At 42.7% G+C, this 16,269-nt stretch overlaps 1 protein-coding gene across 5 annotated transcripts in view; it reads right to left on the minus strand.

Moving 5' to 3' along the window:
- Positions 1-16,269, minus strand: part of STAG2 (stromal antigen 2) — a 182,683-nt gene that overhangs the window by 98,651 nt on the left and 67,763 nt on the right. For all 5 annotated transcript variants that reach the window (XM_037908707.2, XM_037908708.2, XM_043522951.1 and 2 more), the window contains 3 exons: positions 9,446-9,524; positions 1,340-1,501; positions 127-223 (listed from right to left, as the gene is read on the minus strand). In XM_037908707.2, coding sequence (XP_037764635.1) covers positions 127-223; positions 1,340-1,501; positions 9,446-9,524 — 338 coding nt within the window. The remainder of the gene's footprint in view (positions 1-126; positions 224-1,339; positions 1,502-9,445; positions 9,525-16,269) is intronic.

Below are 16,269 nucleotides of genomic sequence, written 5' to 3' on the forward strand. Positions count from 1 at the left end.
ACACTATCAGCATAATAGCAAAGACTACTGAAGAGAGATTTGGCAGGCAATTATCTAAAACAAAGTGGATTTAGGATAGCTAGGGAAGTATTTTAACTTAACATGCTTCCAAAATATACATCTTACCTTTGCAGCCTGAACACTGAATAAAGAAGTTGATGAGGTCAAGAAGCGCTATATCTCTGTCATGTTTGTATGACTCTATCCAGTCATCCACTACAGACTGGGTCATGGGGGGAAGAGATAGAGAGAAAAAACAAAAACTCTTTATTAGTTTTTAACAAATTGATGAGAAAGTGAACTGTATTTCTCAACTCTTCACAGGAACACACAAATGGAGATTTTCTTCTCCCATTAGCAAAATGGGAGCCTTGAAATTTACTGACTGATACCAACTAAAAGTTTTGAATCACCCTTTACTATTACAATACTTTCCTTCAAGAAATGGATGTCTGCTTTACTCTGTAAATTTATACAAGCACAAAACTGACCATTAAGTATGTGCAACTGACCAAAAAGCATATAAATATTGTGCTTCCTCCAGCTGACAGAATTTAGTGCAAAGGCCCTGCAATCCTATTAGTAAGGGGAGGTAGAGAAGTGCCTGATCAAAAAAATTATTAATGAGCCTCAAATTTCCTGGCGAGAATCCAATCCAGCTCCTGCTCATGTGATACAGATCTGCAATAGATAACTTCTGTTGCACTAATTTGTGGCAGAAATTGACAGACCTTTAGTGATAGCAACTTTACTCAATATCAGGAATTTTATTCTTGCCCATTGTAAGAAGAAATCCCATGTTACCCTTAGTTATTAAATGGTCACAAAATCCTTCCTGTTAAATTTTGCTAAAAAGCTAAAGTAGGGAGGATTAAAGCTAAACACTGGTCACCCCCACATACTTTATATTGCAGCTTTATTGTTATTATGTGCCATTGATAACTATAAACATGATCTATATCTGCCTATTTAGTCATTCAAGCTACTTAAAGGGATAAGTTAAAAATCATATGTAAACAAATGAAAACATCCTATATTTGAGAAATTATATTGTTAAAAGTATTTCCATTTTATGTCAGTATTTACACATTAGTTTTCATTTCTCAATTAAAACGAATTCAATAGGTCAGTTTCACATTTAGGTTCTTAGTGATGCAAAACTTGGGTTTCAAACACTGTAGGGGAATATTTGTTTAAAGAGCTTGCCTTTAAAATTTGTTTAAAAATTGGGGAAAAACCTGTAATGGGTTTAATTTTTATAAATACTTGTTTTTACTAAATTTTCAGCCAAATTTAAAGTTGAGCATCCCTTTAAGCCCTAAAGAGACTCAGATCTTACCTGCATAGCACTCTTGCCCATTTTAACAACCTCAAATAGCATCATGTTTTCCACACCATTCTGTTGGTGATGTCCATTCATCCGGTTTGGACCAGCAGGTTTCCCTCCTCCGTTTGCACCTTTCCCCTTTTCTCCTGGGCCTTTTTTCCCTTTTTTACAGGTCTGCAATCAAATCAAAAGCAACTTTCAAATCACTACAAATGTAAGAACATAAGAACGGTCAGATGGGTCAGACCAGTATCCTGTCTTTTGACAGTGGCCAATGCCAGGTGCTTCAGAGAGAATGAACAGAACACTTAATCATCAAGTCATCCATCCCCAATCACCCATTCCCAGCTTCTGGCAAATAGAGACAAGGAACACCATCTCTGCCCATCCTGGCTAATGGGCACTGATGGACCTATCCTCCAGGAACTTATCTAGTTCTTTTCTGAACCCTGTTATAGTCTTGACTTTCACAACATTCTCTGGCAAAGAGTTCCACAGGTTGACTATGTGTTGTGTGAATAAAAACTTCCTTTTGTTTTAAACCTGCTGCCTATTAAGTTCATTTGGTGACCCCTAGTTTTTATGTTATGCAAAAGGAGTAAATAACACTTCCTTATTTACTTTCTCCACACCATTCGTGATTTTATATACCTTGATCATATCCCCCCTTAGTAGTCTCTTTTCCAAGCTGAAAAGTCTCACTCTTTTTAATCTCTCCTCATATGGAAGCTGTTCCATACCCCCAAATCATTTTTGATGCCCTTTTCTGTACCTTCTCTAATTCCAACAGATCTTTTTTGAGATGGGGTGACCAGATCTGCACACAGTATTCAAGATTTATATAGAGAAAACAGGCTATTTTCTCTCTATTATCTATCCCTTTCCTAATGATTCCCAACATTAGCAGCTTTTTTGACTGCCGCTTCACATTGAATAGATGTTTTCAGAGAACTATCCACAATGACCCCAAGATCTCTTTCTTGAGTGGTAACAGTTAATTTAGACCCCATCACAGAATATGTATAGTTGGTGTTATGTTTTCCAACATTCATTACTTTGCATTTATCAACACTGAATTTCATCCACCATTTTGTTTCCGTCACCCACTTTTATGAGATCCCTTTTTACGTCCAAAGGGGACTGCGAAGAATTAACTATCTTGAGTAGCTCTGTAATCAAAGTTATCAAAATTTTAACTAGAATTACTATCAATACAATTACAACAATATTCAGGGTTTGTGCATCTAAAAAAAAAGTTACTCACCTTGTACAATAATGATGGTTCTTCAACACTGTGTCCCTATGGGTGCTCCACTCTAGGTGATTCCCGAGAAGTACCCACCACTGGAGGCCGGGACTCTGGAGTCGAGTCTGATATAGAGGTTAGTACTGCAGCACTGAATTTGGCATCTGCAGACGAATCCGCCAGGATGGCATAGTTTTCTGCAAAGGTATGTGCAGATGACCAGGCAGCTCCTTTGTAGATTTCGGATACAGAAGATACTCTTGGAGAAGGCAATGGATAAGGAGACCAACCTCGAAGAATGCGTGCGTAATGAAGATAAGGGTGCTATATTATGCAATTGGTAACAGAGTCTAATACAGCTGGAAACCCACTTACAGAGTCTCTGAGCTGAGATGGCTGCAGATAGGTCAAAAGGTATAGCGGAGAGGAAAACTCTTGGAGATTTCCTGAAAGTTCCTGTCCTGTTCAAATAGAAGGCCAAAGCTCTTCTCATGTCGAGCGTATAGAAGATGGCTTCCCTATTCTCCTCATGAGGTCTGGGATAAAAAATTGGAAGCTGAATAAGCTGATTCATGTGAAATGCAGAAGTCACCTTGGGAGTGACCTCTGGATGTGATCTAAACGTGACCTTATCAGGAAAGAACACAGTAAAAGAAGGATGTGCCATCAAAGCCGCTCTCTCTCCTATTCTTCTTGCAGAGGTGACGGCGATGAGGAACATCCTCTTCATGTAAAGGTCAGTTATTGAACAATTGGCCATGGGTTCAAATGGTGGTACAAACAGTCCTTTTAACACTACGTTGAGATCCCATTGGGGAGTGGAAGCCTGGGTTGTGGGAAGAAGTTTGCTATGGCATAAGAAATCTCTTCGTAGTGAGGTGAGAGAAGATTGAGTATCCTTCCACCTGCTAGTGAAGGTTGCAATTGCTGCCAGATGAACCTTCAGAGAACTAAGAGAGTCCAGATTTCTTTAAAGTCAACAGGTAGCCTAAGGCTCCCGGAAGGGTGGCTGCTGTAGGAGTGATGCGCCCTTGGGCTGGCACCAAATCTGGAACATCTTCCATTTGTGAAGGTAGGTATGACAAGTAGCTCCTTCCTACTGTGTAATGGCATCTCTTGTACTTCCTCAGAGCAAGATGTCTCTTTGTGCTGGAACCATGAAGGAGCCAGGGTTTGAGTTGTAGAATCCACAGATTGGGATGAAGAGTGCATGTCTCGTTCTGCGACAAGATGTAAGCAGTGATTGGGAGATTCATCAGTGAACATGCCAGCTGTGACAGGTAAGGGTACCACATCTGCCTGGGCCAGGTGGGAGCAATCAGTATGAAGTTTGCTTTCTCACTGATTTTCAACAAGACCTTCAGTAATAGAGGGAATGGGGGAAAGGTGTAAAGAAGGCCCTTGTCTCAAGGGAGGAGGAGAGTGTCTCCCACGAAGTGTCATCTGATCCTGGCCCTGGAGCAGTACTGTGGATGTTTCTTGTTCTGGTAAGTAGCAAACAGGTCTATTACTGGTGTCGCCCATTGTCGAATATGTCATGGAGTATCACCGACTATCTCCCATTCTGGGCCGTGTGGGAATCTGCGGCTGAGACTGTCGTGTTCTGTATTCCTAGTAGGCAGGCGGCTGATATTAGGACATTATGGGAGATACATTAGTTCCATAGTTTTATTGCCTCTACACGCAGGGAATGAGACCTGACACCTCCATGTCTGTTTATGTAATACATGCAGGCCTTGTTGTCTGTCATGACCCTTGTGTGTGTGTCTTTGATCAGCGGCAGGAAGTGAACGCACGCATTCCTGACCACTCTGAGTTCTAGCAGGTTGGTGTAGAGGCATGTCTCTCCTGGAGACCATTTGCCCTGTATTGTGTGACCATTGAGATGTGCACCCCATCCTATGAGGGATACATCAGTGGCCAGGAGTAGAGAAGGGGAAGTGTGAGCAAACGGGATTCCTGTACTGATGTTTACCGGGTCCTTCCGCCAGTCCAAGGATTGTTGGATCCTGGTGTGCATCGACAGAAGTTTGCTTATGTTGTCTCTGTTCTGCCTGTGAACTGAACCATACTTGGTAGCACCTCATGCATAATTTCGCATGAGCAATAACTGATGTGCCCACAGACATGTGTCCCAGAAGCTGGAAGCAATGTCTGACCGAAATTTGTGGGCTAGATTGTACTGTGTCTATCAACACAGATAGACTGAAAAATCTGTGATGTAAGAGGAATGCCTTCACCTGAATGGAGTTGAGGTCAGCTCCTATGAACTCAAGCCTCTGTACCCATGTTCAGGTAGATTTTTGTTCACTGATCTGTAGGCCCAGATTCAGAAGCAGGCTCCATGTGGCCGGAGTGACTCGTTGGGCCTCTGTGAAGGACCATGCCCTGAGAAGGAAATTGTCCAGGTAAGGATAAATCATGATGCCTTGAGAGCGTAAGTGGGCTGCCACTACAGAAAGGGCCTTGGAGAATACCTTGGGGGCCAATGAGAGTCCGAAAGGCAGTACTGTGTACTGGTAGTGGTCCTGGCTCAGCATGAATCTGAGGTAATGCCTGTGACTTGGTATGATAGAAATGTGGAAATATGAGTCTTGAAGGTCAAGGGCCGAGAATCAATCTCCCTCCTCTAATGCTGGAATGATCATAGATAGGGTGACCATCTTGAATTTCTGCGCTTTGATGTGCTCTGAGGTCCAGTATGGTACTTTGGTATCAGGAAGTAGCAAGAGCAGAAGCCTTTGCCTCATATATACAGGCACAGGTTCTATAGCTCCTATGCTGAGCAGATGGTTTACCTCCTGACATAGTAGACTCGTGTGAGAAGGTTCCCTGAAAAGGGACAGGGAAGGGCATGGGAAAGGGGGAAAGAGGAGGAGAAATGGATATCCCTACAGATCGAAGGGTTGCCCACAAATCCTTCCACATGTGAAGAGACGAGTTGGTCTTTTTGGAAAATAACTTCATCCTCCTCAAAAGGAAGGTCCTCCACCGTGGTTGGGACCTCTTTAGGGAAGCCGGACAAATGCTGCCACGAAGCCCATCTCATAACAAAACAATGGCCATGGAAATTGAATGCAGCGCCATGTTGGCCACATCTAATGCAGACTGGAGGGATGTTTTAGCCACCAGCTGGACCTCGATTGTGGACTTGAATTGGTCTTTATGGAAGTCCAGAAGCTGTTCAATAAAGGAACTGAGTTTCATATCATTCTAGTAGTCCTATTCTGGCAGCAAAGCCTGATAATTTGTTACACGGAACTGGAGGGCGGCTGATGAATATGCCTTTTTGCCAAACAGGTCCAGACACTTCCCAATCAGACATACGGGGTGGATTTAAGCTGGGTCTGGCAGCCCCTAGAATTAACCGCATCCACAATGATGGAATTAGGAGGCAAGGGGGAAAAGGGAAATTATGTGTCCTTCGCTGGCATGTCATACTTTTTGTCCATCTGTTTGCATGTTGGCAGGAGGGACACAGGGGTCTGCCATGACTTTGGCAGGGTCCAGGCATGCCATTAACTGGGAGGGCCATTCTGGCAGAAGTGGAAGAGTGTAAAATGTCTACCAGTTTGTGGTGAGGCTCAGTCACTTCCTGCAAATGTATTTGCAGAGCTTCTGCCACCCTCTGAGCTAGGTCCTGGAATGATTTAAAATCATCAGCCACAGATAATGGAGAGGGCATCACCGCCTCATCTGGTGAGGACGATGAGAAATTAACTTGAGGAGTGTCTTCCTCCTCTGACCCCGCCCCAACTTCCTCCCTCGACTGCTCAGGGGATTCCAAAGCTTTCGAAGTTGCAGCTGAAGAAGGGTGACTCCCTGCCTGTTTGTATGCCACATTAGGGGCCTGGGAGGACTGCTGCCTCTGAGCCTGCCAATGGTCCCAGTAGGGACACTGAGAATAGGGAGCCAGTGGCTGGTACTATGGTTGGCCAAACCATGGAGTCTGATATCCCTGGTGCCCATAGCGAAATCGGGCCCCACATAGTGGGTAAAACGATAGTGGGAACCCAAGTCCTCTTGCTTACTTCCCGACTCAGACGATGAGAAAGGCAGTGCATGGCAGAGAGATGTCAGCGAGTCAAATACTCTGTGAGAACTCAGTGCCAGGGCCCAGTACTAAGTAGGGGCGAGTCCAGTGCGTCGGACACCAAGAGATCCGTTGCACTCCAGAAATCCTGCAGTGCGGATGGGGTCGGTACCAGTGGTTGTCAGTGCCAAAAGGCTTGTACCAATACAGTCAGAGATGTGGACCTGGCCATGCAGTCCATTGTCATCATGCACATCAGGGTCAGTACCTCTGCCAATGTCTGTGCCAATGTCTGTGCCAACATAGCCTTTCCCATTGCAGATCTCCCATGCCTTTTGATGCCCCTGTTGTACTGGTACTTCTTTGCCCGTGCCAATCAGGTCTTTGAGCAGACCGACTTGCTCTGTCTGCTTGGTACCACACATGCCCAGAGTACCGGCTTCAGGCAGCTTTAGCACAGTCAGTACTGATGGAGGCAGAGATTGTTTCTGGCTCAACTGGGTCTCACTATGGGGACTCACAGACCTTTCCTTAGTGGTCTTGAGTGAGTGCCTCATCTTCTTGGGATCACCTGCCTTCAAAGTAGAAGACTGCAGTGAGTTCTCCCCGGGACTCCAGAGGTTGAAGGGCAGACTCAATGAAAGACTCTCGGTCTTTCCTGGACCTGGGTTTTAGTTGCTGGCACCAACCTCACTTTTGTGAGTTATGCTTTCTCCCAGGCAGTGAATGCACCACAAGTCTCTGTCAGTCACTGGGAGAAATTCCTTGCAACTGAGGCACTTTTTGAAGGCTGCAGAGCCAGGCATACCCTTGTCCAGGGCCCTCTCCCCCATTGGAGCTGGCCGGAGGCAAATGCTTTCTTCTTGCTTTTTTTTTTTCCTTTTTTCTTTCTTTCCTTGGCACAGACAACAAAAAACAAATGAAGTAACAAAATTAAAGGCTTCAATGGAAGACAAAATTTACAAAACGAAAGGGAGCTAACCATCTGTGAACGGACAGCTCTTAGCTTTCTCTCTTGCCAGGGCGGTTGAGAAGGAACTGAGGAGGCAATGCCCATGGATGCTGGCTAGCTTCATGGCAGGCAAGGAGCAGTGCATACGCGGGCAGGACAGACTGCTACCAAAGTTCTCTGATCGGCAGCAGAGACGTGCAGACACACCTACAGTGGAGTACCCACAGGGACATTACTCAAAGAAGAACCTATGGATTTCCAGAACCCTTATTTGTGAATTATTTTTAGTTGAAAATGAAGTTTAACCTGGAAATCATTATACAGTCACACATTTAAAAAAAGGATTGGTAAATAATTTCATGTAGTGAGAACACTATCAAAGTATTTTCCATTTTTTATGTAAAAAAATCCTTTACTATCTGTTTTATGGTATGACTAAAACAGCTACTGCAACCTTCTTATAACACACTCCAAACAAGACTGCCTGCATCTCAAGGAATTCAGAGGTGAAGGGATTAATGTATATAATTGTGTTGAAAAGCAGTTCGGTGAGGAACATGACCGGAGTCTGGTGGTGAAGAAAGCTCCATGCTCCTCCTTAGTGTTTGCTAAAATGCAAATTGTTCTGTTTCCTGCAATCTTCCTCCCTTCCCCCCTTAATCTGATGGGCCCGTGTACTGCTTATATGTAAATTAAGGTAAACTCACATTCCTTTCAGAGTAGCAGCCGTGCTAGTCTATATTCGCAAAAAGAAAAGGAGTACTAGTGGCACCTTAGAGACTAACCAATTTATTAGAGAATAAGCTTTCGTGATAAGCATCCGATGAAGTGAGCTGTAGCTCACGAAAGCTTATGCTCAAATAAATTGGTTAGTCTCTAAGGTGCCACTAGTACTCCTTTTCTTTTCACATTCCTTTGTCTCAGGCAGACTATGCTTACGCATGGCTTGCGAAACACATTTTAAGAATGGTTTCAGAGTAGCAGCCATGTTAGCACATATTAACAACATTTGGTACTCACCCTGTAAATACATTAGGCAAGAATATTCATGATCAGTGAGTTATTCATTCTTCAATTATATCTTTACATGCAACCTTTTAGATACAGATTATGACAACAGTGCTGAGTATGGCAGGCCTGACAAGAGCTGCTGACACAGACTGGGCCTCTGTGTCACACTGAAGCTCTCCCACTGACAGGACTTGTCCGAAGACGAGGCAGCTTGAGCATCAATGAGTGATGCCAACAGTATTGGAGTGGGTGTGAGAGTGTGTGTGCATGAGATTACACCCCTACTGGTTGACAAAATCAGCGAGTGGCTGGCTTTCCCTCTTATGCAGAGCAAATGGTTTGAGGACCTCCCTCATTAGGACCAGATCTGACAGTATCTGAGCTTCGGGAACTACACAGATAGTAACGTCCTCCGGCCTGGTGCATCTAGCACCGGACGTGAGGATACAGGTTGGGCTTCTTTCCCTTGGTGGTGCCAGTGGTGTTGGTCTTGCCAGAGTCTTTGGCACCTGCAGCTCTGTCTCATGCTATGGGAATACCATCAGAGTGGGTCGGTCAGTGTTACCATTTATGCCCTTCATTTGGAGCCTGAGAAGATAAAGGGGCACAGGGCGCATACCAACAGAGACAGCTAGCAAACATCTTCCAGTCTCCGATCTGGAGCACATGCACACCCAGAGTACACACAGGATCATCACTCATGGAAGAAACAGATATGTAACATGTTAAGAACTTTTTTAAAAGAAATTTTAAGTATTTCTAGTTCAATTTTTTCCCCACAATGGTACAGCCACCTAACCAGCATTAAAACAATTCTTGCATTTCAGTCTGCACACAATTTCAAGTGTTTCAATATCCCCGATAAACTGAACATACTTTTCCTTTGCCTTGTTTTTGATTTTTTCCTTCAATATCTTCAAAGTCTGTATCAGAAGAAAAGTGTGTTTCAGACTCCCTGTAATGACAAACAAATATTTACATACTACATCAGAAACCTTACTGTCAAAATAATTGTAGCAATATTATCTACATCTTCAATAAGATTATGTCAACTCAGTATGAACAAATATTTAAATCTAGGCCTTTCATTTTAAATCCATTTTGTCCTAACAACTAATTAACATGCTAGAGAACCATAAATAAAAGGTTCCTTCTGCTGACAATGCAGGAAGGTATCTTCTGTGAAATCAAATGGTTATGGAATTTTCTTTCCTTTTTTAAAAACTTACAGAAATCCAACTATTGAACCTTGAAGCTGGTTGAAAAATTTTGAATTTTCAACAAAAAAATTCACAAAAAATATTCTGGCTTTTTCAACCAGCTGTGTTAGACAGTAGATAAAGAGATAGTAAGAATCCTGATCTAACATCTTTATGCACACCACTTAGTTATCTTTACCTAGTTAAACATACTTGAAGTAGCTTTGTATTTTATCAAAACCCAAATTTTGTAAAATTTAAATTGGACAGCCAAGAACAACAACATTCTGTGTTTAATTTTAATGAAAATGTTGACACGCTGTTTTTTAAAACATGTAAACATATTTTGAGCAGTCTTGCATACACAGACTATATCAGGCTGCACGGGTGAACCACCCCGAGTTCCTTCTCCACCCACCACCAAGTCTCAGAAGAAAACTCATAAGGAAGGAAGGTAGGTAGTGGAACACATCTTGAAAAATTACAGTTATTGCACAGAGTGAGTAACCTCTCTCCCTCTCTTTGAGTAATGTCCCTATAGGCATTCCACTTCACATGACTCCCAAGCAGTATCCCTCATAAGGAGACATGAGCCTTGAAATCAAGTCCAGAACTGAAGAAAGAATTACCATATCAGATCTAGAGGCACTGACTAGGGCATAGCATCTAAAGAAGGTGTGTACCAAATACCATATAGCAGCTCTGCAGATCTCAGATACTGGGACACTATTAAGTAGAGCTATAGATGTAGACTCTGACCTCACAGAGTGAGCCAGCACACAAGGAGGTGGTGGAATGCTGGCTGCAATGTAACAAGCAAATTATACAGCAGAAATCCAATTTGGATTTCTTTGGGTAGAAATAGCAGAACCTTTAGATCGGTTTTCAAATGAAAAAAGAAAAAACCCAGTACTAAATCATTTTGACAGGTTTCAGAGTGGTAGCCGTGTTAGCCTGTATCAGCAAAAACAACAAGGAATACTTTTGGCACCTTAGAGACTAACAAATTTATTTGGGCATAAGCTTTCGCGGGCTAGAACCCACTTCATCAGATGCATGGAGTGGAAAATACAGGAGCAGGTATAAATACATGAAAAGATGGGAGTTGCCTTACCAAGTGTGAGGTCAGTCTAACAAGACAATTCAATTAACAGTAGGATACCAAGGGAGGAAAAATAACTTTTGTAGCGGTAATGAGAGTGGTCCCTTTCAAACAGTTGACAAGAAGGTGTGAGTAACAGTAGGGGAAAATTAGTATGGGGGAAATTAGGTTTAGGTTTTGTAATGACCCAACCACTCCCAATCTTTATTCAGGCCAAATATGATGGTGTCCAGTTTGCAAATTAATTCCAGTTCTGCAGTTTCATTTTGGAAATTTCATAGACTATCTAGTGAGAAAGCTAATGCCTTCCTGACATCTAGAGTCAGTCCCGAGAAAAACAGTCCCGAGATTGGAATTACAAGGCTTTGGAAAGAAAATTGTTAGGTAAACGATCTGATTCAGATGAAATTCAGAAGACACTTTAGAAAAGAAATTGGGATGTGACGAAGGAAACCTTATCCTTGTAGAATACTGGGAATGGAGGATCTGCCATTAAGGCCCCCGTTGCTCCTACTCTGCAGACTGATGTAATAGCCACGAAGAAGGCTGTCTCCATAGACAAATTCAGTAAGGAGCAGGTTGCCATCGGTTCTAAAGGAGGTTTTGTGAGCTTTAAGAAATAAATTATGGCTCCAACCTGGGGACTTTTACCTGTGGGAAAGGATTTCCCAGACTGTTCATGAAGAGTACGGTTGTAGGATGAACAAACTGGGAAAACCCTTCAATTGTGGTATGAAAAGTTGTTAAGGTGACCAAATGAACCTTGAGAACACTGACAGTCCTGTTTTCTTTAGCTGCAGCAGGTAATCCAGAACAAGCAGAAGTGAGGCAAATTCAGCAACAATTTTCTGGCATTCACACCAGTGACTAAATATTCTCTACTGTTGAAGGTAGATTTTTTCCTACTATTCAGTAATATCTGTTGTACCTCTGCAGTACAGGTCAACTTTAATCCCGTGAACTTTCACACCCCCTAGTGGTGACCATCGACCCTGTACCATGGGAGCACTGAGGTGTGCCCTCTATCCTAACAGAGATGCATCCATGGTTATAGTTACCATGGCGTCGACTGAAGGAAGGAATCTCCCGTGCCTACATTGTGATGAACCTTCCACTTATGTAGGGTGTGCTTCACCTATTGAGGAACTGACACTTGTTTGTCTAGGCTGTGTCTGTTTGGCAGGTATACTGACCTGAGACAGCCCCAGAAACTGCAGAGGTGTAATCTCGCATGCTCTGTCATGAAAATGCAAGCCTACAAGTGACCTAGAAGTTGATGACAGTTTCTGACTGAAGTCTGAGAGCTCCCTTGAATAGTTGTGACAAGCATCATGAACCTGTTCACAAAAAGGAAGGTCCTTGATGACAAGGGTCCAGGGATGCCCCTATAAACTGTATGTTCTATATGGAAGTCAGTGTGGATTTTCCCCACATTCAGTTGAGTCCAAGAACTGAGGAAGTGCCCTCTGCATGAGTCTTACTCTTACTGTGACTGATCCTCAAGCAGACAGTCATCAAGGTACAGGTATACTATGATTGCCTGACGATGGAGGTAGTCTGTCACTACTGACTTTAAGGTTAGAAGGAACCATTGTGATCTAATCTGACCTCCTGCACGTTGCAGGCCACAGAACTTCACCAACTTCTGAAAAAGACCCCTAACCTCTGGATGAGTTACTGAAGCCCTCAAATCAGAGAATTCACCATTTACATTAGTTTAAACTTGCAAGTTATCCGTGACCTATGCTGCAGAGGAAGATGAAAAACCCCCAGGGTCTCAGCCAATCTGACCCAGGGGAAAATTCCTTCTTGACTGCAAATATGGTGATCAGTTAGACCCTGAGAATGTGGGCAAGATTCCCCAAGCAGATAGCTGGAAAAGAATTCTGTGTAGAGCCCTCCCCATCTACTGCCCCGTGTCCAGCTGCTGGGAATTTCTGCTACTGCCAATCACTGATGGGCCACATGCCATTGTAGGCAGTTCCATCATTATCATCCCCTCCATGAATTTATCAAGCTCAGTCTTGGAGCCAGTTAGGTTATTTTTCCCCCACTGCTCCCCTTGGAAGGCTGTTCCAGAACTTCACTCCTTGGAAGGTTAGAAACCTTTGTTTAGTTTTGAGCCTCAATTTGTTGAAGGCCAGTTTATAGCCATTTGTTCTTGTGTCCACATTGGCACTTAACTTAAATAACTCCTCTCCCTCCCTGGTATTTATCCCTCTGATATAGTTACAGAGAGCAATCATATCTACCCTCAGCCTTCTTTTGGGTAGGCTCTTTGAGTCTCCTCTCATAATAAGGTAGATTTTCCATTCCTCATATCATCCTAGTAGCTCTTTTATGCACCTGTTACAATTTGAATTCATCATTACTGTGGCCAGAGTTTGTCAAACGGTTTTTGCAGGTTCCAGCAGAGCCTTTTTGATAGGATGGGCAACTCCGGATGATGCCGCAGAGTGAAAAACATCCAACAGCTTGAGTTGAGATTCTTTAACATTCTCAAGCGTATCTGTAGAGAATCTGCCCCATGTTTACTGAGGTCTTGAAACTGTCGAAAAATCATCGGCCACAGTTGGAGGAGAAGGTATTATGGTCTCATCTAGTGATGAGGATGAGATGTCAATCTGAGGGGTAGGCTCTCTGTCTGTCCTAGCCTCCTGATCCTCAAACCTTTCCTCCTGTTGAGTGGTGTGCTGGGAAGGGGAAACTTCAGTCTCCCTGTCATCTCGGTGAGAGACTGTCTGAACCTTGGTGAACTGTTGGCAATAAGCTGCTCAAGAATCCCAATATGGCCACTGAGAAGCACAGTGGGGACGGGGTAGCATACAGGGATGATCCCAACAAGAACCATGAGGTCCCCAGACATTCTCCCTCTCTCTTTGAGAAAGGGGTTTCCTATGTGGGTATGTAAGAGAACCCTGGACAGAGACTGATGATACTGAGGGGACATCTCTATTGTCGTCTCTTCTTCCCCTAACCAAAAAGGGAGGTGAATTAGATGGTACAAGAGATGTACAAGGATCCAGATAGCAAGTGGTTCTTGGTACCAAAAAGGGAGGTGAATTAGATGGTACAAGAGATGTATAAGGATCCAGATAGCAAGTGGTTCTTGGTACCAAGAGATGCAAGCAATGGAGACTCTAGTTCAGCAGTCACCGATAAGTCCTTCAGGCACCTAAAGTCTTGCAAATCAAGCAGAGTGGAATTGCAGCACCGAGTGAGGTTGAGATATGCACTGACTGTATTGTAGGTTTGTCCCTGGGGGACAGCACCAAGAGTTTTGAGCACTTCACATAGTTGGAGGCTTAATCTTACACAGTACCGAAGAACTCAACAGAGGTACCAGGAGAGAGGTTAAGTCCAATGGTACTGGTCTTCTCTATTTGTTCTGACCAGCTCTGCTAGATGGTACCAGCACCCTCTCAGAGCCACACTTACTTTCAGAAGAGCTACGCTACTAGAGGAGCCCACTGCCTCTGCAAGATTGAGCCTTGAGGCTAGATTCTGAGGCTATTACCTGCTCAGAGAGCGCGGTCTTTTCAAAGTGGATTTCTAGAGGGGAGTTAGAGCTCCTCTTCTTGGAACCTCTACTTGAAGTCTCTAAGGCTTTTCCCATTCTGCAAGAGTGTTTCACCAAGCTGGAAGGGGTACTAGATATCTCTGGAAACTGATGTACAGGGGGGTTTCTTATGACCGGTTTCCAAAGCGGGGTGAAGGGAGAGCTCCATAATTAATAGTCACAACTTCATTTCCCAGTTCTTCCTTGCCCTGGATTTGAGGGCAACACAGCTTCTGTGGAATGTGCAACTTCTCTAGGCAACGAACATACTTAAGAATATCTGTTGTTGACCAGGATAGCCTCTCTACATGTGACGCGGCGATTAAACCCTGATTAACCAGGTATACCCCTTAGGAAGGGCCTCCCTCGAGGAAATAAAACAAACTTCCAAATAACTAACTAAAAAGACAACTAAAAGAAATACAATGGAACATAATGTTGCGGAATATTTGCAATTAACTAAAAGTGTTTCACAAGGGTAAGTTATTTCAATATTGGTCTTTTTGAAATATTATTAGCATGTCTAAGACGATGAAAGCATCACCACTTTTTTTAAGAATTTTCATTAAATCAGGCATCTTAACAGAACAAAGGGGTTAGTTTTTTTCCTCATATAAAGAAAATTCACAATATCTTGAGACAAAGTGAGACAAAAATGGGTAAAACAACGAATAAAATTGGAGCTTATTAGCTTCTTCCAGACTATGAATATGCATGAGACTATGGCACAAGTACGTTTCAGTGAGACCTATATGCTGCACTTCACTACATTTTCTTAATATCTGCCACACTACTGCAAAACTGATGGCTTTCCTCCCTGCCAAAGCTTGTAAGCAGGACTATTCTATTAGAAAATATACATGAATGTCAGTGGGAGTTACAAATCTATTAAGAGAATAGGGACAGAGAATACATCTACTGTGGTTCAAAACTCAGACGTTTTCTACAAAATTTTCTAAAATGTTGGCACGTGTAGCAACACTACACTTTTACTTTAACATACCATACTTTTAAAAAATGCTATAATATAAATTAGGGCTGTCAACTGATTAAAAAAATTAATTGTGATTAATCGCAAGATTAATCGCACTGTTAAATAATAAAAGAATTTTATTTAAATATTTTGGGATGTTTCTACATTTCCAAATATACTGATTTCAATTACAACACAGAATACAAAGTGTACAGTGCTCACTTTTGTTTTTTATAGTGCAAATATTTGTAATAAAAAAAAATAGTATATTTCAATTCACCTAATACAAGTACTGTATTGCAATCTCTTTATCATGAAAACTGAACTTACAAATGTAGCATTATGTACAAAAAAATAACGGCATTCAAAAATAAAACAATGTAAAACTTTAGAGCCCATAAGTCCACCTAGCCCTACTTCAGCAAATCACTCACACAAAAGTGTGGTTACATTTACAAGAAATAATGCTGCCCACTTTCTGTTTACGTCACCTGAAAGTGAGAACAGGCTTCACATGGCACTGTTGTAACCGGCATCGCAAGATATTTATGTGCCAGATGCGCTAAAGATTCATATGTTCCTTCATGCTTCAATCACAATTCCAGAGGATGTGTGTCCATGCTGATGATGGGTTCTGCTTGATAATAATCCAAAGGAGAGCGGACCAAGACATGCTCATTTTCATCATGAGTCAGATGCCACCAGCAGATGGCTAATTTTCTTTTTTGGTGGTTTGGGTTCTGTAGTTTCTGCATCGGAATGTTGCTCTTTTTAGACTTCTGAAAGCATGCTCCACACCTCATCCCTCTGAGATTTTGGAAGGCACTCCAGACTCTTAAACCCGGAGTCGAGTGCTGTAGCTATTTT

This window comes from Chelonia mydas, chromosome 9 (genome assembly GCF_015237465.2).
Source record: "Chelonia mydas isolate rCheMyd1 chromosome 9, rCheMyd1.pri.v2, whole genome shotgun sequence".
Lineage (NCBI taxonomy): Eukaryota > Metazoa > Chordata > Testudines > Cheloniidae > Chelonia > Chelonia mydas.